Source organism: Drosophila tropicalis, unplaced genomic scaffold, assembly GCF_018151085.1.
Source record: "Drosophila tropicalis isolate 14030-0801.00 unplaced genomic scaffold, ASM1815108v1 contig_463, whole genome shotgun sequence".
Classification (NCBI taxonomy): domain Eukaryota; kingdom Metazoa; phylum Arthropoda; class Insecta; order Diptera; family Drosophilidae; genus Drosophila; species Drosophila tropicalis.
In genome coordinates, this window is record NW_027172929.1 from 3,075,623 (window position 1) to 3,098,004 (window position 22,382).

Here is a 22,382-nt window from a genome sequence, read left to right on the forward strand (position 1 = left end):
CAGTTTCTAATCGAAAGCACAATCACCTTTTCTATTACAGTCCTCGCTTGATGAAGTGGAAGCCATTTTGAAGCGTCATCTGGACTTTGAAAAGAGCCTGATGGCCCAGGATAAAATTCTAAAAGGCTTTTCCGACAATGCAGACAAATTAATTGGCAATGATCACTACGATGCCAAGTAGTAAGTATTCGGGATAGCCTCTAAAGACTTGTGAATCTAACTGCTCCTCCTACTCCATATTAGCATTGCCGAACGTCGCAATCAGGTGTTGGGTAAACGCAAGGCTGTCAAGGATCGGGCTTTCGAACGCAAACGCCTGTTGCAGGCTTCCAAGGACTATCATAAATTTGCGGCCGAAGCTGATGATCTTAAGGTCTGGCTATTGGACAAGACAAAAATTGCAGGGGATGAGAATTATCGCGATCTAACCAATCTGCCACGTAAGCTTCAAAAGCACAAAGCCTTCGAGCGTGAACTGCGAGCAAATGAGGGCCAGTTGCGTAATGTCAATAAGGATGGCGAGGATTTGATTCAGTCAGGCAATCGTGTGCCCGAAGTGGAATCGCGTGTTACGGATTTGAACAAGAAGTGGAAAGATTTGCTAACCCTTTCCGAGGATAAGGGACGCAAACTGGAGCAAGCTGCCTCGCAGCGTGAACATAATCGCTCCATTGAAGATGCCAAGAAGAAGGTGGAAGAACTAGATGTCGCCCTTAAGAGCAAGGATGTGGGCAACGATTTGCGTAGTTGCAAAGATCTGATCAATAAGCAGCAAATTCTCGAATCGGAAATCACTATTTGGGATCAAAAGGTGGCGGAGCTGGTCTCCACGGGCGACGATATGGCCCATGAGGGTCACTTCAATGCCAAGAACATCAAGGATGAGACCAAGGAGCTGCAACAACGCTTCAAAGATCTACGCGATCCCACACAGAAGCGCCGCGATAAGCTGGAAGAGAGCTTAAACTATCACAAATTTGTCTTTGAATTGGATGCTGAGTTCCAATGGATCAACGATCATCTGCCGGCAGCCAAGTCCAACGAATTGGGCCAGAATCTACATCAGGCCCAGTCACTGCACAAGAAACACAAGAAACTAGAGGCCGAGATCAAGGGACATACACCCATGATTAAGAAGGCCTTACAGTCGGGACATGCTCTCGTCTCGCAGCATCATCCGGAGAAGCAGGCAGTGGAGGCTTTGTGCCAACAATTGGAGCAGGCCTGGCAAGATCTGGAACTGCATTGCAGCGAACGCACGCGCAAACTGGAAATGTCCCTGAAGGCCCAACAATATCTGTTCGACGCCGGCGAGATCGAGTCCTGGTTGGGTGAACGCAACAATGCCCTGCGATCCACCGAATACGGCCGTGATCGCGATTCGGCGGCTAAGTTGCTGACCAAACACAAGACCATCGAACTGGAGTTGGACACATATTCGGGTATTGTCACCGAAATGGGCCACACTTGCGCCGCCATGGTGGCGCAACATCATCCGGACAGCAAGGTTCTATCGGCCAAACAGCAATTGATTGAGAAAATGCTTAAATCCCTGCACAAGTTGGCCTCGCAGCGACAGGTTCGACTGATGGAGAGCTTGTACAAGCACGAGTACTTCATTGAATCCGATGAAGTGGAGCAATGGATTAGAGAGCAAGAGCAGACAGCTTCTTCGGAGGATTATGGTCAAGATTTCGAACACTTACAGCTCTTGCAAAACAAATTCGATGATCTGAAACATCGCGTTGAGGTCGGAGCAGATCGTGTTGATCAGTGTGAAATGCTGGCCAAGAAACTGATCGACTCGGAGAGTCCCTATGCCAATGAGGTTGAAAAGAGACAGGAACAACTAAGGTAACAATAATCAATCATTTTCCATGCTCAGACACAGACTAAATCTTTGTTCCTCTTCCTCCAATTAGAACGTCTTGGGAGAATCTGCTACAATTACTCAATCAGCGTGAACAGAAACTGCATGCTGCCGGCGAAATTCATAGATTCCATCGCGACGTGGCTGAAGCCCTATTCCGCATACAGGACAAAAATGCCGCTCTTTCGTCGGAGCTGGGAAGGGATTTGAATTCCGCTTTGGCCTTGCTGCGCAAGCACGAAGGATTTGAAAATGATCTGGTCGCCCTGGAGGCTCAGTTACAGGTCCTGGTCGAAGATTCTGTGCGATTGCAAGCCAAATATCCATCAAATGCCACAGCCATTGCCCAGCAACAGGAGAAGGTGGTTACTGCGTGGAATGACTTGAAGGAGCGTTCCACAGCACGTGGCGATCGTCTGGCAGCCAGTTCCGATCTGCAGACATTCCTCACCGATGTCAGAGATATTGTCTCTTGGTCATCAAATCTGCGCGCGGCTCTCCAAGCTGAGGAACATGTCAGTGATGCTGCCGGTGCTACCGCCTTAAAGATTCAAAATGATGCCATCTATGGCGAAATTGATGCCAGAGAGGATAAATTCCGTTATTTGAATGAACTAAGCGACTCCATGGTCCAAACGGGTCACTATGCGGCCGCCGATGTGGAAGAGAAGTGTGCCGCCATGCTGGATGAACGTCAGAAATTGCATGCCGCCTGGAACAAGAAGAAGATTCTGCTTGAACAAAAGATCGATTTGTTCTGCTTCCTGCGCGATGCCAAAATAATTGACGCTTTGTCCAGCTCTCAGCAAGCTGCCCTGACCAGTTCCGATTTTGGCCAAACAGTCGAAGATGTGCAGAATCAGATCAAGAAACATGATGAATTCGAACGTGTGATCCAAACGCAAGAGGAGAAGGTGGCCCTTCTGCAAGAACATGGCCGTAAATTGATCGAACAGCGTCATTACGACTCTGCCAACATTCAGACCATACTCCAAGGAGTGTTGGCACGTCGCCAGAAGGTCAAGGATTTGTGTGCCGTTCGTAGGTATAAGCTTGAGGATGCTTTACTCTATGCCAAGTTTGTAAGGGATTGTGCCGAGGCTGAATCATGGATAAGTGAGAAGCAAAAGAAACTGGAAGCAGATGCCGTTAGCTATGCCGAAGTCACAAACTTGGATGAAAAGATCAAGAAACTGCAGAAACATCAAGCCTTCCAAGCCGAGGTGGCTGCCAATCAGGGACGCATCAAGGAGATCCAGGACACTGGTGTCATTCTCCTGAGCAAGCAGCATGAATCGTCTCCAGAAATCAAACAGGCCATCGAAAGGGTTCTCAATGCCTGGCAGGGTCTGCTCGACGAATTGGATCAACGTGGTCGTGGCCTAGAGGAAGCCCAAGATATTCTTGAATTTAACAACCAATTGGATAAGATTGAAGCCTGGATCAGAGACAAGGAAATGATGGTTCAGGCCCGCGACACCGGCAGAGATTTGGAGCATTGCAGTGCCCTGATGCGTAAACTGGACGATGTCGACTCTGATATGCGTGTGGATGATCAGCGGGTGAAACATATCAATCAGCTGGCCGATAAACTAATCAACCAGGCTCAACTTCCCGAGGATACACAGAGTGTTGATAAACGCAGACACGATTTCAATCACAATTGGCGCCAGCTCCAGGGTGCATTGAACGCCTATCGTGCCCTACTGGGTGGAGCCCATGAGATTCATGTCTTTAATCGGGATGTGGATGACACAGCTGAAAGAATTGCCGAAAAGGCATTGGCCATGAGCTCAGCAGACACTGGTCGTGATCTGGCAGCTGTTGAGGCATTGATTCGTCGCGAAGAGGCTCTGGAGCGTGACATGTCCGCTGTGAAGCAAAAGATCGATGAACATGAGACAGCCGCCGAATTCCTGATTCGCAAATATCCCGAACGTGGAGCTCAGCATATTAAAAGGAAACTTGAAGAATTGCACAAATCCTGGGGTAATCTTCAAGATTTGTCCGTCAAGCGACAGAGTGTGCTCAATGAAGCCTATCTGGTGCACAAGTTCGTGTCTGATGTAAAGGAACTCGAACTCTGGGTCAACGATATGGTCAAGAAAATGAACAATGCCCAGGCTCCGTCCACCATCAACGACTGCGAGACCCAATTGGAGTTGCATCAGGAGCGCAAAGTGGAAATCGAGGGTAGAGATCCGGCTTTCACGGGACTTAAGCAACATGGTGAACAACTATCTGGCAAGGACAAGCAATCGGAGAATGTCAAGCGATATTTGCTTGTACTTGAGGATCTGCATCAAACGCTACACGAGGCTTGGAGTGAACGGGCCAGAGACCTAACCGAAGCCCATCAACTGCAATTGTTTAAGGCTCAAGTTGAACAGGTCGAGATTTGGTTGGCCAACAAAGAGGCCTTCCTCAATAACGATGATCTGGGTGATTCGTATACAGCCGTTGAGCGTCTTCTTAAGAAACACGATGCCTTTGAGAAGCTACTAGATGCCGATCATGTGGATGCCCTACAAAAGTTTGCCAACAGCATTCTGGAGAGTGAACCCAAGGATGCCGATTTGATCAGAGAGAAGTTGTCCTACATTTTGAGGCGTAAACAAAAACTTTTGGATCTATCGGAGGAGCGAAAGCAACGACTGTTGCAATCTTTGCAGTTGCAGGAATTCTTACGCAGTCTCTACGAGATCGATCGCTGGTTGGTGCAGAAACTTCAAGTGGCCTTGGATGAGAACTATCGTGAGCCCAGCAATTTGCAAAGCAAAATTCAAAAGCATTCGGCTTTCGATGCTGAACTCTTGAGTAACTCTCCACGCGTCCAGGCTGTAATTAGTGAGGGCGAGCGCTTGATTAAGGGCTCCCACTTTGCCAAGGACGATATTGCTCAACAGGTGCAACTCCTTGAGAGTGATTGGTTGAAACTTAAGGGTGCCTCACAGGCGAAGAAGGAGAAACTGCAACAAGCTTACGATGCACTAGCCTTCAATCGCAGTGTTGATGAGTTCAACAACTGGATGGATGACATCGAACAGCAACTGTCCAGCGAAGACTATGGCAAAGATCTGACAACGGTCAGCAATCTACTGAAGAAACACGAACGCCTGGAGGCAGATGTGGCCCATCACAATGAGTTGGCCGATCAATTGAAATTAAAGGACGAACATTTCTTCCAACTGGATCACTTCCTAAAGCACGAAATTCACGAAAGAGCCATGGCCAGCATTAAGAGGTACAATACGCTGCACGAACCCATTGCCATACGGCGAGAGAATCTCGAAGATTCACTTAGTCTGCAGCAGTTCTTGCGCGATGCAGAGGATGAGTTGCAATGGTTGGGTGAGAAGCAATTAGTGGCAGGCTCTCAGGATTTGGGAAGCAGTCTTTTGGCCGTCCAGGGTCTGCAGAAGAAGCATAATGCCCTCGAGGCCGAATTGACTTCGCAGGAGCCGTTGATTCAAGCTCTATTGCAGCGTGGCCAACAGATGATTCGTGATAATCATTTTGCCAGCGAGCAAGTCCAATACAAATCGGAATTATTGCAGAAGCAGCTAGTTCAGTTGAGAGATCTGGCCGCCATTAGACGCTTACGCCTCCTCGATGCCGTTGAGAGTCAACTCTTCTATGTGGAGGCCAACGAGGCAGATGCCTGGATGAAAGAGAAACGTCCCATATTGGTCAGCAGCGACTATGGACGCGATGAGACCTCCGTGCAGGCACATCAAAAGAAACTAGAAGTTCTTCAGCGTGAACTAACCGCCTTTAAGCCATCTATTGACAAGGTCAACAAACTGGCCACAGGCCTCATTGAACGCCATCACTTTGACAGCGCCAACATTCAGGAAAAGAACGGAACGGTTGCCCAGCAGTATGCCGATCTTCTCCGTCTTGCCAAGGAGCGTGAGTTGCGTTTGAGTGAGTGCAAGAAACTGTTTGAGTATCTGCGCGAAACCGAGGATCTGCACGAATGGATCGGCGATCAAATGACAGTCACAGCCAGTGAAGATTATGGTGAAGATGTGGAGCATGTGGAGCAATTGATGGTGGCCTTTGAGTCATTCGTTTCGAATCTAAATGCCAACGAAGCCAGAGTCGATGCTTGCCTGGAGCGAGGCGATCGTTTGATTCAAGAAAATAATCCCTATCGCAGTTCCATTAAGACGAAACGCGATGAAACCAAACAGCTGTGGGATGAGCTCAAGGATTTGGTGAATGCCCGCCAGGATGCGTTGGCTGGTGCCAAGCAGGTGCATGTCTACGATCGAGTGGCCGACGAGACCATCACATTGATCAACGAAAAGGATGCTTCACTCATCTCTGAGGACTACGGACAGGATTTGGAAAGTATTCAAGCTTTGGGACGCAAGCATTTAGTATTCGAGTCCGAATTGGTGGCCATTAAGGGGCAAGTTGACTCTGTTCTGGCCGAAGCCGTCAAACTGGGCGAGATCTATCCCGATGCCAAGGAGCACATTGAGGTGAAACGTGATGAAACTGTTGAGGCATGGACAGACCTAAAGGACAAGACCAAAGCTCGCAAGAGCAAACTCAGTCAGGCCGAGCAATTGCAGTCGTACTTCGATGAGTATCGCGACCTGATTGCCTGGATTAATGAGATGTTGGCCAAGATTACAGCCCCCGAACTGGCCAACAGTGTGGCTGGAGCCGAACTTCTCTTGGCTAGCATCAAGGATCATCATGCCGAAATTCGGGCGCGTGATGAAACCTTTGCCAACTTCACGGCAAATGGTCAGAAGCTAATCAAGGAGAAGCATTTCTTGGCCCACGAGGTTGAGGATAAGATTAAGGTTTTGCAATCGCGTCATGAACTCTTGGAGCATACACTACAGCAACGCAAGGAGATCTATGAACTTAATCTGGATACCCAATTGTTCCTCAAGGATGCTGAGATATTGGAGCAATGGATCAGTAGTCGCGAGCCCCAACTGAAGGACTCCAAACTGGGCGACTCTATACCACAAGTTGAGGATCTTTTGCGACGCCACGAGGACTTCGAGAAGACGGTGGCCGCCCAGGAGGAGAAATTCCAAGCCATTAAGCGCATCACACTTCTCGAGCAGCGTTTCCGCAAGCAACAAGAAAACGAAAAATTGGCCAAACTGAAGGAGAAGGAACGTCTCGAGAAGGAACGACTCGAACAACTTAAGCAAAAGGAACTGCAGCGTCTTAATGACGAACGCCGGCGAGCCGAGAAGCAACAGGAACATCGTCAGAATGCTGCCGCCCAGGAGAAGACGCCGATCTTCTCCTCACCCATGGTCACCATCTCGGGCGGTTCGGTCGGTGGCGGTGCAGCCAGTGTACCCCAATCGCCTGCTGTGGGTTCGACAACTCTACGACCTCCATTCCAGGATGAACAGGAGCAGCTGGGCCTGCAGAAGAGCAGCTCCAGTGGTATGTTCGGTGATCGCCTGCGACGTGGCTCAGCCGATGCCAATGTGAAACGAGCCGAGAGCATGAAGGTTCAGCCCAAGCAACCCAAACGTACACCATCATTCACCACCCGCCGTCGCGCTCAATCATTCCGTAAGAATCAGAAGGGCGAAGGATTCGATTTGCCTTCTGTTGAGATTCAGGGCATGCTGGAGCGTAAGCATGGCCTACAATCTGGCGGTAAGAAGGCACCAGTTCGATCCTGGAAACAATTCCACACGGTACTATGCGGTCAATTGGTTTGCTTCTTCAAAGATGAGAATGATTTCCTGCAGCAGAAGACAGCTACGGCTCCGGTTAACATTCTGGGTGCCAAATGCGAACGTGCCGACGATTACACCAAGAAGAAGTACGTCTTCCGTCTGAGATTGCCCGATGGTTCGGAGTTCCTATTCGAAGCTCCCTCCCTCGACATCATGAACGATTGGGTACGCAAGATATCCTTCCACGCTAGTCTGCCACCAAACCTACAGCTGCTCAGCTACGATGAGTCAATGAAGGTATGTAAATTTGATTTCAGATCTCTTGAAATGCTGACCCCACTTTCCTCTTCCAATAATAGCAACAATCAAGCAGCTCACCGGACATCAAGGTGACCAGCAGCGTTGAATCGCCTGTCAGTTCACGTAACTCCTCACCCGATTCCCAGCGTCGTGCCAGCAGTGGCCAGACATTGGATAGCACTGCCACACCCCAGATGGCCTTCCTGCAGCGACAAATGCAGCAACAACAACAGCAGCAATCCCAACCCAGTTCACCTAGTTCACCCACAAGTGTGGGCTTCGATCAGAAACCACCAATACCACCACGTGGTGGCCCACCAGTAGCCAGCAATCGTCAGAGCCAGGAGAATCTAGTTGTTCTGCGCCAACGCCAAAGTTCAAACAATGGTAAAGCTGTTCTCATTATTATTGAATAAAATGGTTAAATCTACGTCGCTTTTCATTTCTTAAAGATCTGTCCGAAGGCCGGCTACAACAATCCGCCACTTTACCCGCCGGTCTGACTGGTGTACAACAGAATGGCAGCAGCAAGGATGACAGCATTGTACTGAAACGCAATAGCGAAGCCCGACAATCGGGTAAGTAGAGTAGTGTAGGGGGATTATAACAATCGGCTAGCCATTTGTCTATGTCCCACCCAAACACCAATCAACCACCCACCCATCCAACCACCCCACTCCACAACTCTCCTTCATACAATCCTTCACTTACCTACATAAATACATACATATCTCTATATACATACATATATTGTTCACAATTGTAAAACAAAAAAACAAACGAAAATTGTCCCCCTCCCCCCGTTGAACTCGATCGAAACGAATAGATAATCCGCCGCCATTGCCAACAACGATGCCGCCTTTAGGCAGTCAGCAACATCACCATCAGCATAGTCATCCGCCACCACATCATCAACAGCATCAGCATCAGCATCAACATCAGGCTCAAGTGCAGCAGCGTATCAATGCATTCAATGCAGCGGCCAATCAACAGCAACAACAACAGCCGGATTACTATAACAACAATGTGATTAGACACCAGCAGCAGCAACAACATCATCACTTGGCATCACCACAGCGTGTACCTTCTGGACGTATTGATAGTACACGTAAATTTATTGAAATGGAGGCTCATTCATCGGGTACAAATGGAAACTCCAATTCCAATAATAATGCCAACAGCAGCAACACCAGCAGCAGCAGCAATAGCACCACAAAGCGGACAATTAGTTACTCTAGCAGTGGAGCAAGCAGCAATGGCAATGGTAATATCTCAACGTCAACAACAACAACAACGACAACTACAATAACAACGACACAGCAACAACAACATAATGTGTCATCAAGCAGCAGTCGCACAGTTTGGCATCTAACATCGGGCTCACCAACATCATCGACAAAATCATCATCAATAATCGGCTCAGGCGAGCCTAACAATGCCATCAGTAATCCAAGCTATATGGGTCTGCATTTGAATAACAATAATGAAACAATTGGAATTGGTGGTTAGAATGAAATGAAAACTTGCATTAATCCTTAACAACAACTCCCCAAATTCCAACGCTCTACAAAGCGCCCTCTCTGTCACTCTGTTTCCTCTCCCCTGTTAACCTGTTACTCTATTGCATGTTTAAATGTTTATTTTGAAAATGGATATGGTTCGCCTTTTATTTTTTTGCTGTTGTTTTCTTTTATTATGGCTTGTTCTCTTCTCGAAGTATACATACATACATACATATGTATCTTTCTCTTTACTCTTCTTTTTCTATGATATTTGCATGTGTGAAACACAAAGGTTCAACTGTCAAATCGGTGAAACTAACACGCCGATCCTATCTGCGCACCAGTTTGCAAAGTATTTCTATTCTATCAACTATTAAAACTCCTCTTCTCTAGGCTTACATAAAAACATAATCATTTTAGTTATACGCTCTAATTAATAATATTAAACTCACTCACAGCGCACACACAAACTTTTTGTTTTACACTGCATTACATTGCATGATTTGCTTTCTCTAGTACACCCATTTTGAGCAAACTCTATAAGTATTTCCCTGTGTATTCTTCATTATCCTCAGGCTGGGGCAATTCACGCTTTGAGAGCAATCGACCCGTCTCCTTGCAACCCGATTCCATTAGCTTCTCGCGCGTTTCGGCCGAAAGCTCTAGCGAAAGTGAAGCCCAATCCATTTCCTCCGTATCCGGCATTAAGGGCAGTAAGAACAAGGAAGAGCGTCGCAGCGGCATGTTCCGCATCTTTGGACGCAAAGGCGACAAGGAGAAGGATAAACGTCGCTCCAGTCAAACACCGCCACAGTGAGCAACAAAACAAATAACATTTAGCGACAAATCGGAAAACTTATTTCATTTCGGACGATATTTTGAATGAAGCATTCACCAACAGCAAGCGAAAACAACAAAAAAGCCAACGAAAGAAGAAAGCAAATAGTAAAATAGCACTATAATTCATTCGTCTCGTCTGTTTCAATTTATTTTTTTTTTTTTTATATTTATACAAAGAAAAGTATGTAAAAAAAAAAAAAGAAAACAAAACAAAACCACAAACCATATTTAATTTTTAACCCACAACCAATCCCCATGTGAAACAAAAAGGTCTACATTTTGTCTACTTAAAGGTATAAAAACAATAATATTATATAGATATATATAAAGTCAATGTTTTAATTGCATTAAAAAAATATTAAACAAAACAAAAAAAAAAGCAAGAAAGAAGAATTATAACTTTAAGTTTGTTCGTTGTATAATTAAATTTAATTTTTTTCGTAAAACAAAAACCAACAAGAAAATATAATAAAAATATATACATAAATACACAGAAAATCGAATCGATATTGATATTGACCTCTGAACAGACCCTATGAATCATATGGGCTAAGACTAAACGTAATCTATCAGTATAACGGCAATCATATAGCCATTGGAATGTTCAAGTTTATGCTATCTCACTCTGTCTATCTCTGTTCCACTCACAATTACCAGACAAAAAAAAAAAAAAAAAAGAAAACCTTTGATATGGCATGAAAACTAGATTCCTTCCTTTCCTTATCGTTGGGTGATTTTCGTTTATGATTTTTGGTTTGGTTTTCGTTAAAGTTTAAAAAGTCATAGATTACATTTTTCATTCGACGCATTTTGTATGCTATATATTTATTTATTCAATGGCAAGTTTAACTGCAGACCTTAATTAACAATTACAGATAGGATGAGGATCAAACCATGGAAAGGGCCCTTCCACCGAACAATTTTTCCATTTTGTGGGGGGGGTAATAGCTAAGCTAAAAGCTACAAAAAAAAAAAAAAAACAACGAACTAAATGCAACATAAAAAAATTAATATATATGTATAATGTGTGTATGGAGCTAGAGTCCTAGCCCAAGTTTTCAAGCATTCCGGGTTCGGTGATGGGTCCTAACCATAGAGATGGCCATGGGTGGAGGTCGATTGGAATTGCACTAGATTGCCATGAGTCTGCACTGGTTGCTGGTAATAGGCAGCCTGATGATATAGAGCTGGCGATGCCGGCTCATTGACCTGAATCTGATGGTAATTGGTAATGGGCTCATGTTCGACAACTTCGCGAACCGTCTGGAAGGGATGATTGACCACAATGCGTCGCTTGTGGAAGGTCTCTGACGTGGCAGCGGCATCTGTGGGTGCGGGTGTGGCCGCTATGACACGTTCATTTGGTTGCAAATGACCAGCGGCTCCATTGAGGGCCACATCGACATCTGGTTGTGGTTGGGCCGGCGTGGGTGTGGCTTGGGTGGCCGGCACCTCCGAAGCGGGGGTTTCGATTAATCTCTGGGATTTTTGCTGCAGACGAGAGGATCTCTGTTGCTGTTGCTGTTGCCTATCACAATCGGGACTAATGGTGGAGGCCACCACCACAGATTTATCGGCATCTTGTTGATTGGGTATTTGGATTTGAATATGTGTTTTGGGTGACGACTGTTTGGAGGAGGAGGAAGGAACTGTCTGATCGACCAGTCTGGCTGATTGCTCTGACTCAGGACTGAAGCGCATTTGCGAATAGGGAGCACTGTATTCAAGATCCTCAGCTAAAGGACTACGCTGACGCGACGACACCTGTGGATAATAAGTGCGCGTTACTGAAGCTGGTCTTCCCGCTGGCTTGGCATAGACTATGGTGGGTCCATTATGATTGCGCAGATAGGGCTTCAATTCGGCTACGTGGGCTGGCACCTCCGTTATCCTGCGTTCCTTGGGCGGTGTTTGAGCTTGTCGACCCAAATAGATATTGTGCTGGGATGGGGGCAAATGAATCTTGTGCTCATGCTTGATTATTTGTGGTCGCTGACGGGGTGACTCCTGTTCCTGTACTTGGGCCTGGTCGAGCTGTTCCAGGCGAGCTGGCTTGGCGTCCACATTGCCGATATTGGCATTGGGCAGAAACTCACCCGAGAAGTAATCCTCGGCATTGTAGGCTGGACGATTGTAGTTGGTTCTCTGCTGATAGCCACGCTGTGGCTGCGGCTGAGGCTGAGGAGGAGGTGATCGCTCATAACTGGCCTCATTCGGTGGTATACGTGGATAATCCTGCTCTTGTTCCGGTCGTACAATCATATTGGGTGTTAGATTTTTCGTATTGATCTTGAACGAGTTGCCATTGCCATCGACGGCCGAAACGGAGGATGGAAGACGACCATCGGTAGCATCGCTACCAACAGAGGGCTGCTGCTGCTGTAGTTGTGACTCTACAAACTCATCCTTGGGGGCCTGATCGTATGAGGGCATGGTCGTTACGCTGGATCCAATGGTCGTCGCTTGCTGCTCTTTAACAGCCGGAGTCGGAACTGGAGCTACCTCATAGGATGGCCGATACTCGTTGCCATTGTTATTGTAGCTTTGGGTCTGAATATTGCCATTGTTATTATAGGCGGAGGCAACCGCCGGATGTGGATGACCCAAGGGTAGAAGTGTTTCACCCTTGGGTATCTTGGCCACTGGACGATCTAGTTCGACGACAAGGGTTCCAGCCGGCTTGATAACCACTCGCTCTTCAATGTCATAGAATTCCTTTTGGATGGCCGGATGGCGCACTTCATATTTCTTGGCCTTGAGAGCCGGCTGAACAATCTGTATGGTCTTGGTCACCAGCGGACGTTGGGGCAATGGTGCAGGAGCAGGCGGTGGGGCATAGCTTCTCGATGGTGGTGGCGGCAAATATCCGGATCCTGCTCCCAAGCCACCTGCATAGTAAGACTGGTCATTATAATCATCATAGCCTTGGCCATCATCCACTTCGGGTGCATATGGATCCTGATAGTCCACATCCTGGCCATCGTCGTAATTGAAATTTACATAGCTGGTGGCAGGCTCAGCGGGCTGAGGAGCTGGAGCAGCTGGTGCGGGGGCAGCACTGCTGACCCCAGAGCTGCTCGAAGACGCAGACGATGACGAAACGGACGAAGAACTGGCACTTGCTGGCGCTGGTGCCTCGTATATGGGTTTGCTATCCTGTACCGGCTCTGGCACACTCTGTGCGGCTCCCACTGGGGCAGCAACTTGACGCTCAAACATGCGCAACTGTTGCGATCTCGAGCCACCAATGGCTACAATCTTCTGTGGGGCACTGTCATCATTGGAACTCAGGCTTAATTGTGATTGCGACTGGGTATAACGTTGGGGCGATGGACTCGATGTCTCAAATACCTAATAAAGGCGTGGGGGAGGGAAAGAAGATATCAATTAAGTCCACGAAAAACAGGGTCGCTGGGGATTGAACTTACTGTCTCTACGGTGGGTCCATGACTGTGATACGATTGGATATAACGTTCAAACTCCTGATTCTGTCGCAATTGCTGATTCCGTTGACGGAACTGGCCGTTATGTGGACTAAGAAAGGCTTGTTGCTGATGAGGCAAAGGACGACGGTTGTGACCACGTCGACGAGGTAGGCGTCCATTATGAGAAGCTGCCGGCGGTTGTAATCCCAAGCCCTGGCGTGGAGACAAGGATTGTTGGGATTGTGGGATTTGGCCTTGTTGTTGCTGCTGCTGTTGTTGCTGTTGCTGTTGTTGTTGCTGTTGTGGTTGCTGCTGCTGCTGCTGCTGCTGTTGAGGTCGCTCCTGTAAGCGTTCAAAACGCTGCTCCTGCTGCGAATCATCATACCTAAATGGGCCTGCACGCAATTCAGCCGGTGCTCGTCCATCCACATAGCTAACATCAGCTGGATTAGTTGCCGGCTGTTGAGCTATGGTTATATTGACATGGGTGGCTGCTGTCGTCCAACCCACCAACAGGAGCACCACCAACACTCGTCTCATCATTGTCAATTTTATTGCAAGCAAATCCTGCCGAGAAACCCAAAAAGCAAAATGCAATTATCAATCCACTACCACACTATCCACCTGCCAAATCGAATGGCTCACTTGGACTGAACAATCATGGAACATGCCTCGCATATTTATACGAAACTAAAAGCACAAAAAGAAGAAACTAAATGAATTCCAAAGCCAGTGAAGATCGCGTTCGAAATGGAAATGGGGGAGCGATCGCGATCAGTGTCAAAGTCAACCACCCGAATGACCCGAACAAACACCCTGTTTAGGGATCAATCTCATAGCGGAGATGTTTGCCCCAGTTCTCCTCGATTGGTGTGTTGTCATGCCTCCCATCCCATCCCAGCTCCTCCTCCCCCTCCGTATGTATGGATCGATGATCGATGATGCATTCAACAAATTGCTGTCATCGCTTTGACACTTGTTGTGGCACGCTCTGAATCCGAATCCGAAACAAAAACCGAATTTTAATTGCCCAAAAACAAACTGAACAGAATCTCAGCATCCGTAATTGGCTAATGCCCGATTTTGATGTAATTGTCGGAAGGTCAACAATTGGCGACTAGTTTGAACTTGAATTTTACACCGAGACCGACTGAGATTGAGGACTGGGACAGGCACTCTCTGTTGTTGGACGGAGTGGGGCTTAAGAGGGGCGACTTATTAGGGTAACTGGCAATTGCTAGTCAGGCAAATTTACGCAATTGAAGTTGAGGTGAAGAATTTGCAAAACGATTCCAAAAATAAAACCAAATCAAACCAAACTAAACACACAAAAAACAACTGCAACAACAACAACAACAACAAAAGAAGGTAAAGGTTAATGTGAAGTTTTCGTTTTTCGTTTGGAATAAATTGAAAAGTGAATAAAATCAAAGCCAAGTGGGAATTGGTCGTGAATGGTTAAGCTGAGTATATGGAGGTTTTACTCATTCATTCATTTCGAATATACAAAAAGAGTATGTATAACATATGTATTTGTTCAGATCCTTCCCAAACTTTATCCAAAAAAAATAAAAACGCATACGACTTTGATTTTTTTAGAAATTATTTGTCAAATTTTTTTATTTCCTTACAATAAAATGTGAATAACAACTTGAAAGTTTGTGGAAAAGAAAAAACTTTTCTCGATTTTGGCAATTCGAAGAGCTATGTATGTATAAATAAATTGTCCAGAGTATTCATTTTATTATGAATCTATGTATGTATCAATAAACCATTTGTAGTTTTGTCAAAATTGGTTGATATTTATACCCAAAACGTAACACATAATTTTTTGTAGATATATACACAAATACATATATATATGTATACATATATATATTTTATTAATCATGACAAAGAAACAGTTTTGGGATGAGGGGACCTGTCAATTGACACAGGTGCAAAAAGTTGAAGGATTGAAATTGATCGTAAAAGTTGTTGATCTGGCAAGGCGTTATAGGCAGGTTCACCAAGTCAACTTGGAGGTAAGTGATCATCATCGTTCACCTAAAATATATAAACCTACATGTATGTATGTTCAAGCCATGTAATGAATTGGTGTGTGTTTGTGCCATGCATTTGAATTAGACCATCAAATCACAGAATTTGTTTTTTGTTGTATTTATTTATGTATTGTGGTGTTGAACAGTGAATAGGTTAAATAAGGTAAAATATGTAAACATGCTCGGCATGTGCCCATTACAAGCTACAGTCTAATTAGGTGATTGAGATCTACAATAAGGCCTCAATATCCTTGCTAATGTCCATGGGATCGGTGGTGGGTGCATATCGATTGACTGGAATACCCTCCTTATTGATCAGAAACTTGGTGAAATTCCATTTAATGCCGCTGCCAAGGGTTCCAGTCTGTTTTGACTTCAAATACTTGTAAAGGGGATCGGCATTGTCACCATTGACATCAACCTAAATGTTTAATGATAATATATTAATATTTTGTAGGTATATATTTTAGTTGGCAAAACGGGATGATGATTCATTACCTTGGCAAACAACTCGCCAATATCAGCTTTGGAATCCCTCAAATGGCAGACCATTGCCTCACCATCTGCCTCGGGCATTTGTGAGTTGAACTGATTGCATGGGAAATTCAATATGACCAGGCCACGTTCACCATATTTCTCCTTAAGATCGGTCAATTTCTTGTAGTTGTTCTTGGTCAAGCCACATTTGGAGGCGATGTTCACAACAAGCAAGACTTTGCCCTTATATTTCTCCAGAGAAACATCATTGCCATGAGTATCCTTTACAGTGAACTCATAAATTGAGGTAGCATTCTTATAATCACCGCCGGACGACATGTCGAGCTGCAAAAACAAATTTAAAGATACAAGTCAGTAAAAGTACATGGGCATTAGGAAATACACATGGTTTAAAGGCGAAAAGAAAATGTTAGATTCAATTTTGGTCAGTTGGGCAGAAAAAGCAAGCGAGTAAGTTATTAGTCAACTAGTCAACTACACACAACAAACTACTCACGGCAGCTGTTGTAGAGAACTGGGATGCGGTTGCCGCACAGCCAACTGGCAAGATTAGGGCACAGTAGCGAAGATTCTGTCTCTGAATTTGGCTCAACTCAATGGCTGGAGCTAGGATACGGGCACGAGTTGTGTAGCACCTGAAAGCCTGCTTCGAAATGCTTTGAAACTGACGGAGATTCATTATTTTAAAGGCTGCAAATAGTCAGGGGGTGTTAAGAGAGGGGAGGTTAAGTAAATGTGCAAATTGTCATACATATGTCATAGAATACACACGAATGAAGGTTAAAAGTCATACGAGAAATTACTGATGTGTCACTGGCACACGACTAAGTATAAAATTGCGTGCGAACCAGTCCCGATTGACCACGAATACTTTAATTATCCCATATCATGGACGTAAGCCCAAAGTTTTGATTTATTCAAATGGGGAAACGAAATACGTTACAAATCGCAGAACTTAAGTCATCCAGTTCAAGGGATGTATTATTGAACATTTTTTGATTAAGAATTCCTCTACGCCCTTGCTGATAAGCAACCCCTTTTTGGGCATGCAAGCAATAATTATACATAGTATACATAAGTACGTTTGTGTGTTTTGAATTATTTTGTGTAATTACTTGCATGGTAAAGTAGATGTACGAGCCCAAGGCTATGGCCAAGGCTCCGAACACAAAATGAATTATCGAACGACCGGACATTTTCTTCGGTTTATGGATGGATTTCACCACAATCTATACGATATGCTGGGATAGTCAGATGTGCGGATGTCGATGCTATGTATATGTTTATATATTTGTGTATATATAGAACCGATTTTCTGCAACCTCACGCTGATATGCAGCAGGGTTCAAAGTACAGTTAGTTTGCTTTGCCCAGGTGTTGTTGTTTACTATTACCACCGATTTGTCACTGATATGTTAAAGCTAAAAATTGTGTTCTTTTTCTTATTATTTATGATGGTTCTGCTTACTTATTTATTTCGTAATCGTTTAGTTAAATTGTCAAAATGAAACTGCGGCCGGCTACGACGATAAACACAAATAAATAGCTTTTTGAGGGCCCAGTATTTTTATAAGACATCGATGTTTGGCCAGCATTATCGATGTTTGGCCAGCTCTATGGAGCTTCCAACATGCAACAAAAGAGTGCAGTTCATGCAAAAGAGTCCAACTTCGAACAAAAGAGTAAACATCGAGCAACGGAGTCGAACTCCGACAAGTACTACTTATACTATCGATACATTTAGGGTTTAGTATTTTTATAAAACACCGATATTTTTCAGCTCTGGACCATAGCCATAGGCAGTAAACGAGCGGCAAAATTGATCGATATCGATAAACGATAAGATTTTGGTAGCGCGCCTTATTTTGAACTATAGAGTCAATGTAAGATTCAAAGTACAAAAAATTTACGGGGGTTTCTGATAAATTAAGTTTAGAATTTTAACAATGTTTAAAAATCAACCGAAAGGACCATCATATAAGAAATAATAATTTTTTAAACTATTTATTCGACTGTTTTGTGGTATAAAGAACGTTATGATTTTCAAGTATTTTAAGTTCGAAAATACATTTGATAATGAAAACAAAGCAAGCGAAATTGGGCATTGAAATTATACGGAGCTGCCAACTTTTTCTAAAACGTTCACACGACACTTTCATTTTTGCTTATTTGGTATATCGAGCCAACTATCATCACTACTTTTACTCGATTTGTGCGTGTGTTCGTGTGTTTTTTTTTTTTTTTTTGGCGAAATTCTTAGTGAAATGCAACAAAATACAATTTCCATTATTATGCGAGCATTTAGATGGGCGTAGAAAACCATACCGTGGTCCTGTTGTCTACGTTCTTTTTCTAAGCCAATTTACACAACCACCACAGAAGAGAGAGAAACAAATTCGAACGTATATTATATACACACATACACAAACATTCATTTACATCCATCCGCCCACATATACATTTACATATAGAAGCAGGACTTAAATTTGTATTCGTGTTGGTGTTTTGGAGGAAAAACAGCCTCTAAATGATGCTCTCATCCATAAACAACTCCTTCGAGCAGGATACGCATGATGTAGATGCCAATTGTGATGGTCCCGACTTGGATTTTATTTATGCAGATGTCGATACCTATCAGAATGAAATCGCCGAGCTTTATAGCTACACGGAATATATTGAATTCCAAATGAATGTCAAGGCATTCGAGGACCAAATGGAATTATACAATCTGCCACCCAATTGGCAGAAGCAAGATGCCGAATCCCAAAAAAGCATCGTCATGAAGCTGATTAATCAGCTGGAAGTGTCAAATCGTGATTTTCGTATGCAGGCAGCCAGATGTATTTTGTATTTGGCTCAAGGATGTTGGGCAGAAGTGCAATCAGATGAGGAGCAACACCAGAATACCAGAGACAATGTGCTTGCCCTCTATCAACTGGGCGTGTTCGCATCGTTTATAGATTTGCTCAATATGGAAATTGAGTCCGCCTGCTCGCTTGTGGCTGTGAAGATCACAAATGTCACTCTTGTCGACTCCAGAGATATTCGTGTGATATTGTCGGTCCTCTACATTATAACGGAGACAATACGTGATGAGCGAGAGAAGAGCAGCGAGGATTATAAAGAAGTGTCCGAGTCATTCGTACAAGAGATTAATTCTCCACTGGCCGATGGTGAACTGTTAGCTGTCAAATTACTGGGTATGATTACCCGATTCTGTAGTGGGGCAGCTCCACAGTTCCCCATGAAGAAGGTTGTGTTATTGCTGTGGAAAGTTTCTCTGCTGGGTCTGGGTGGCTTGGATGTTTTGAAGAATTTAAAGAACGAGTATAGGCTAAAGGTGGGCCTGGAACTCATCACGGAAGACACTTTGGAGGTGACCAAAAGTATGAGAGCTAGTTCACCACCAGCTACGGCTACAGATATACTGGAAAACCAGTATCCGAAACAGAAGTTTAAGTGAGCTATAAATGGGTTCAGTGAGTTATTATTTTTAATTGCCACTCCGTTTTTCTCTTGTATTAGGCGATCGCTTATGAAGCAGCGTTTCCTTGATGAGCCAGAACAAATTGACATGGAATTAAGTGGAAACGAAACTGGATCCGCCAATCCAAATGCCAACAACTCGAATGCTAACAATGGTAGCGGCAATGGCGAAGATGAGCTCTCGCAGTACTATCGGCCCTTTGATGATCCCTCGTCGGGGACTTCCTCCTCCACCACTGCCACGGCCAATCCCAATAATCAGCCAAGTCATACGCAACCTCCTACAGCTGTGCCTCCTATACAGATGACAGCTCGCCTGCCCTGGACACCGAAAGTTCGACAAAAGGATATCGATCAGTTCTTAGATATTTCTCGAAACAAATTTATTGGCTATTCTCTGATTGGTGACCATGAGAGTCTGGCTGGTCTCCCGCAGCCCATACACGAAGGTTTTAAGACCCTGCAACGACACATGTATGTCAGTCTGGCCGATGTGCAAATAAAAAAGGAGGAAGATATTGCCAGAAATCCGATTTCCACACATGAGGACGAAATCAAAATAACGCCGGCCGAGACTCTGTATCAGGCCATATTGCCCAATCTACCGCAATATATGATAGCCCTGCTAAAAGTCTTGTTGGCTGCTTCGCCCACATCCAAATCGAAGACGGAAAGCATTAACATAATGGCCGATGTCTTGCCGAAGAAAATGCCACTGACGGCTACCCAATCCACCAAGCTGACTATAGACATGGGTCGACACAAGGAGATCATTGTTAAGGCCGTGTCGGCTATTATATTACTCTATCTTAAGCACTTTAAAATTAATCATGTCTATCAATTTGAGTTCATGTCGCAGCACTTGGTTTTTGCCAATTGTATTCCATTGGTCCTGAAATTTTTCAATCAAACAATTACCGAGTATGTGAATACCAAGAATTCCATTCCTCTGTTGGACTTCCCATCGTGTGTGATTGGCGAACCGCCGGTTTTGAGTGGCGATAGCTTTGGCTACGGTGGTGAACTATCCGACAAGCCCTATTCATGGCGCAATGTATTTTCCTGCATTAATCTTCTTCGAATTCTCAATAAGCTGATCAAATGGAAGCATTCGCGGGTCATGATGTTGGTCGTATTTAAATCGGCACCCATTCTAAAAAAGACCCTCAAAGTGCGGCATGCCATGATGCAGTTGTATGTGCTTAAGCTACTCAAAATGCAGACCAAGTATTTGGGACGGCAGTGGCGTAAATCCAATATGAAAACCATGAGCGCAATTTATGCCAAGGTTCGGCATCGTCTCAATGACGATTGGGCTTTCGGCAATGATCTTGAGTCCCGTCCCTGGGATTTTCAGGCTGAGGAATGCACACTGCGGGCATGTGTTGATCGCTTTAATCTGAGAAGATATCCGGAGGCAACCCAAAAGTGCGGATCGGGAGGTGCTGGCGGAACTGGTGGCAATAATGGCACTGCTGCCCAAAATGCTGAAAATGCACAGCAATCAAATATGAATGCGGGCAATAGTCACAACGGCGGCGACTCTAATGGATACGGCAATAATGGTTCAGGTGGTGGTGGTGTCGGCGGCATTGGAGCCAATAATGTTAACCATCAGCAGCAGCAGCAACTCCACGACTATGGAGTGGAAGGTGGCTTTCCAAGTGATGAGATATTAACGCATTCAGATTTCGCATTCTTTGGCCATTCGGGTTGGTGGGATCGTAAAGTGGAACTAACCGATTACTTCAAGGCCAACTATGCTGTGTGGCTCGAGGAGGAGGTGTACAACAATCAAACCGATTGGGATGCCCTCTAGATGGGCCATTGTGCCGCTACCCCGTGGCTCCAAAGGTAACAAACATTAATGCCAGAAATGGTTAATCAAAAAGTGTAAGGACCATGGACCAGCTAATACCGTTTTCTATTCAATTACAGATCATCGCGCCCCCCTCACATTTGAATCACCCCTATGCATATATAAGCAAAAAGTTATTAACTACCATAAAGTCTAAGCTTAAATCTAATAAAACAAAAATGAACCCAATGCATTGATATAATCCATGTAGCAGCCGATCTGGAACATCTGGCCGTGTCTGGAACTAAATAAAATTGGCTATTGACAGTTCTTTTCCTGACTCTTCACTCAAACATACTCTAATCGATGATGACAACAAAACAAAAAAAAAAAAATAAATAATGCCTGTACATTTAATCATACCTACTTAATAATTAATATATTTATTATTTTCTGTTCAAAAAAAAAAAAAAAAAAAAAACAAATCAAATAACTACAAACACAAGCAACATCAACAACAACAAACAAAGAAAAAAGTAGAGAAACCGTCTCCGAAGCGGAATAAAAAAACAAAACGTTTTACTAATGAAAACCAAAACCCAAAAATATGTGAAAGTAAAAACACGGAGTTTGATTCAGATCTGGATCCATCATTAATTCAATTTGTGGTTAAATGTGTGTGTTTTATTTCGCACAAGAAAAAAATGGAGTTCTATTAGTTAATAGTCTTATAACTAGTTCAAATTACAATATTTACAAGGTGCATACACTATATACATATATATATATATATTGGTTAATATATATATATATATATATATATAGTACAATAATAATATTAACAGTTCCCCATTAACCGAGAACGTAATTTCTAGCATATACCTTCACAAATGGTTAGCACAAATTATTCTTAAAAATTTTTCATGTTTTCTTTTCTATACATAATACCAAA

General features: G+C 44.3%; 4 protein-coding genes across 11 annotated transcripts in view; 2 read left to right on the top strand and 2 right to left on the bottom strand.

Annotated features, from left to right (window-relative positions):
- kst (spectrin beta chain, non-erythrocytic 5 kst) overlaps positions 1–10,679 on the top strand; it is a 35,539-nt gene extending 24,860 nt beyond the window's left edge. For 2 of the 6 annotated variants that reach the window (XM_068286997.1, XM_068286995.1), the window contains 7 exons: positions 41–180; positions 244–1,854; positions 1,923–7,836; positions 7,899–8,226; positions 8,292–8,417; positions 8,666–9,343; positions 9,917–10,679. In XM_068286997.1, the coding sequence (XP_068143098.1) occupies positions 41–180; positions 244–1,854; positions 1,923–7,836; positions 7,899–8,226; positions 8,292–8,417; positions 8,666–9,343; positions 9,917–10,158 (9,039 nt within the window). In that variant the 3' untranslated portion in view covers positions 10,159–10,679. Of the gene's footprint in view, positions 1–40; positions 181–243; positions 1,855–1,922; positions 7,837–7,898; positions 8,227–8,291; positions 8,418–8,665; positions 9,344–9,633; positions 9,694–9,916 lie in introns of all 6 variants that reach the window. The other 4 variants (XM_068286999.1, XM_068286996.1, XM_068286998.1 and 1 more) reach the window with 4 other exon arrangements.
- A 442-nt stretch (positions 10,680–11,121) lies between these two features.
- On the bottom strand, positions 11,122–14,149 carry LOC137574685 (uncharacterized). Its single transcript, XM_068287088.1, has 2 exons — positions 13,610–14,149; positions 11,122–13,532 (listed from the first exon to the last, which is right to left on the bottom strand). The coding sequence occupies exons 1-2, from the start codon at positions 14,147–14,149 to the stop codon at positions 11,268–11,270; spliced, it is 2,805 nt and encodes a 934-aa protein (XP_068143189.1). The 3' UTR covers positions 11,122–11,267.
- Positions 14,150–15,750: 1,601 nt separating this feature from the next.
- On the bottom strand, positions 15,751–17,761 carry Gtpx (Glutathione peroxidase homolog with thioredoxin peroxidase activity). 3 transcript variants are annotated; one of them, XM_068287271.1, is made up of 4 exons: positions 17,615–17,725; positions 16,643–16,836; positions 16,147–16,470; positions 15,751–16,069 (listed from the first exon to the last, which is right to left on the bottom strand). In XM_068287271.1, exons 2-4 carry the CDS (start codon positions 16,823–16,825, stop codon positions 15,878–15,880), a joined length of 699 nt encoding a protein of 232 aa, XP_068143372.1. In that variant the 5' UTR covers positions 16,826–16,836; positions 17,615–17,725; the 3' UTR covers positions 15,751–15,877. The 3 variants fall into 3 exon arrangements, with proteins under 3 accessions (XP_068143372.1, XP_068143375.1, XP_068143373.1); XM_068287274.1 differs by lacking the exon at positions 16,643–16,836 and having other exon boundaries at positions 17,615–17,761; XM_068287272.1 differs by lacking the exons at positions 16,643–16,836; positions 17,615–17,725 and adding an exon at positions 17,262–17,532.
- A 543-nt stretch (positions 17,762–18,304) lies between these two features.
- Strip (striatin interacting protein) lies at positions 18,305–22,028 on the top strand. Its single transcript, XM_068287269.1, has 3 exons — positions 18,305–19,605; positions 19,672–21,486; positions 21,571–22,028. Exons 1-2 carry the CDS (start codon positions 18,674–18,676, stop codon positions 21,449–21,451), a joined length of 2,712 nt encoding a protein of 903 aa, XP_068143370.1. The 5' UTR covers positions 18,305–18,673; the 3' UTR covers positions 21,452–21,486; positions 21,571–22,028.
- Positions 22,029–22,382: the final 354 nt, after the last annotated feature.

Coding starts and splice junctions, on each gene's coding strand:
- Gtpx (XM_068287271.1), bottom strand. CDS start 16,825: ATGAATCTCCGTCAGTTTCAAAGCATTTCGAAGCAGGCTTTCAGGTGC. Junction 16,471..16,642: donor AGTTCTCTACAACAGCTGCC/GTGAGTAGTTTG, acceptor TTGTTTTTGCAG/CTCGACATGTCGTCCGGCGG. Junction 16,070..16,146: donor TTGGCGAGTTGTTTGCCAAG/GTAATGAATCAT, acceptor TTAAACATTTAG/GTTGATGTCAATGGTGACAA.
- Strip (XM_068287269.1), top strand. CDS start 18,674: ATGATGCTCTCATCCATAAACAACTCCTTCGAGCAGGATACGCATGAT. Junction 19,606..19,671: donor TATCCGAAACAGAAGTTTAA/GTGAGCTATAAA, acceptor CTCTTGTATTAG/GCGATCGCTTATGAAGCAGC.
- LOC137574685 (XM_068287088.1), bottom strand. CDS start 14,149: ATGATGAGACGAGTGTTGGTGGTGCTCCTGTTGGTGGGTTGGACGACA. Junction 13,533..13,609: donor ATGGACCCACCGTAGAGACA/GTAAGTTCAATC, acceptor CGCCTTTATTAG/GTATTTGAGACATCGAGTCC.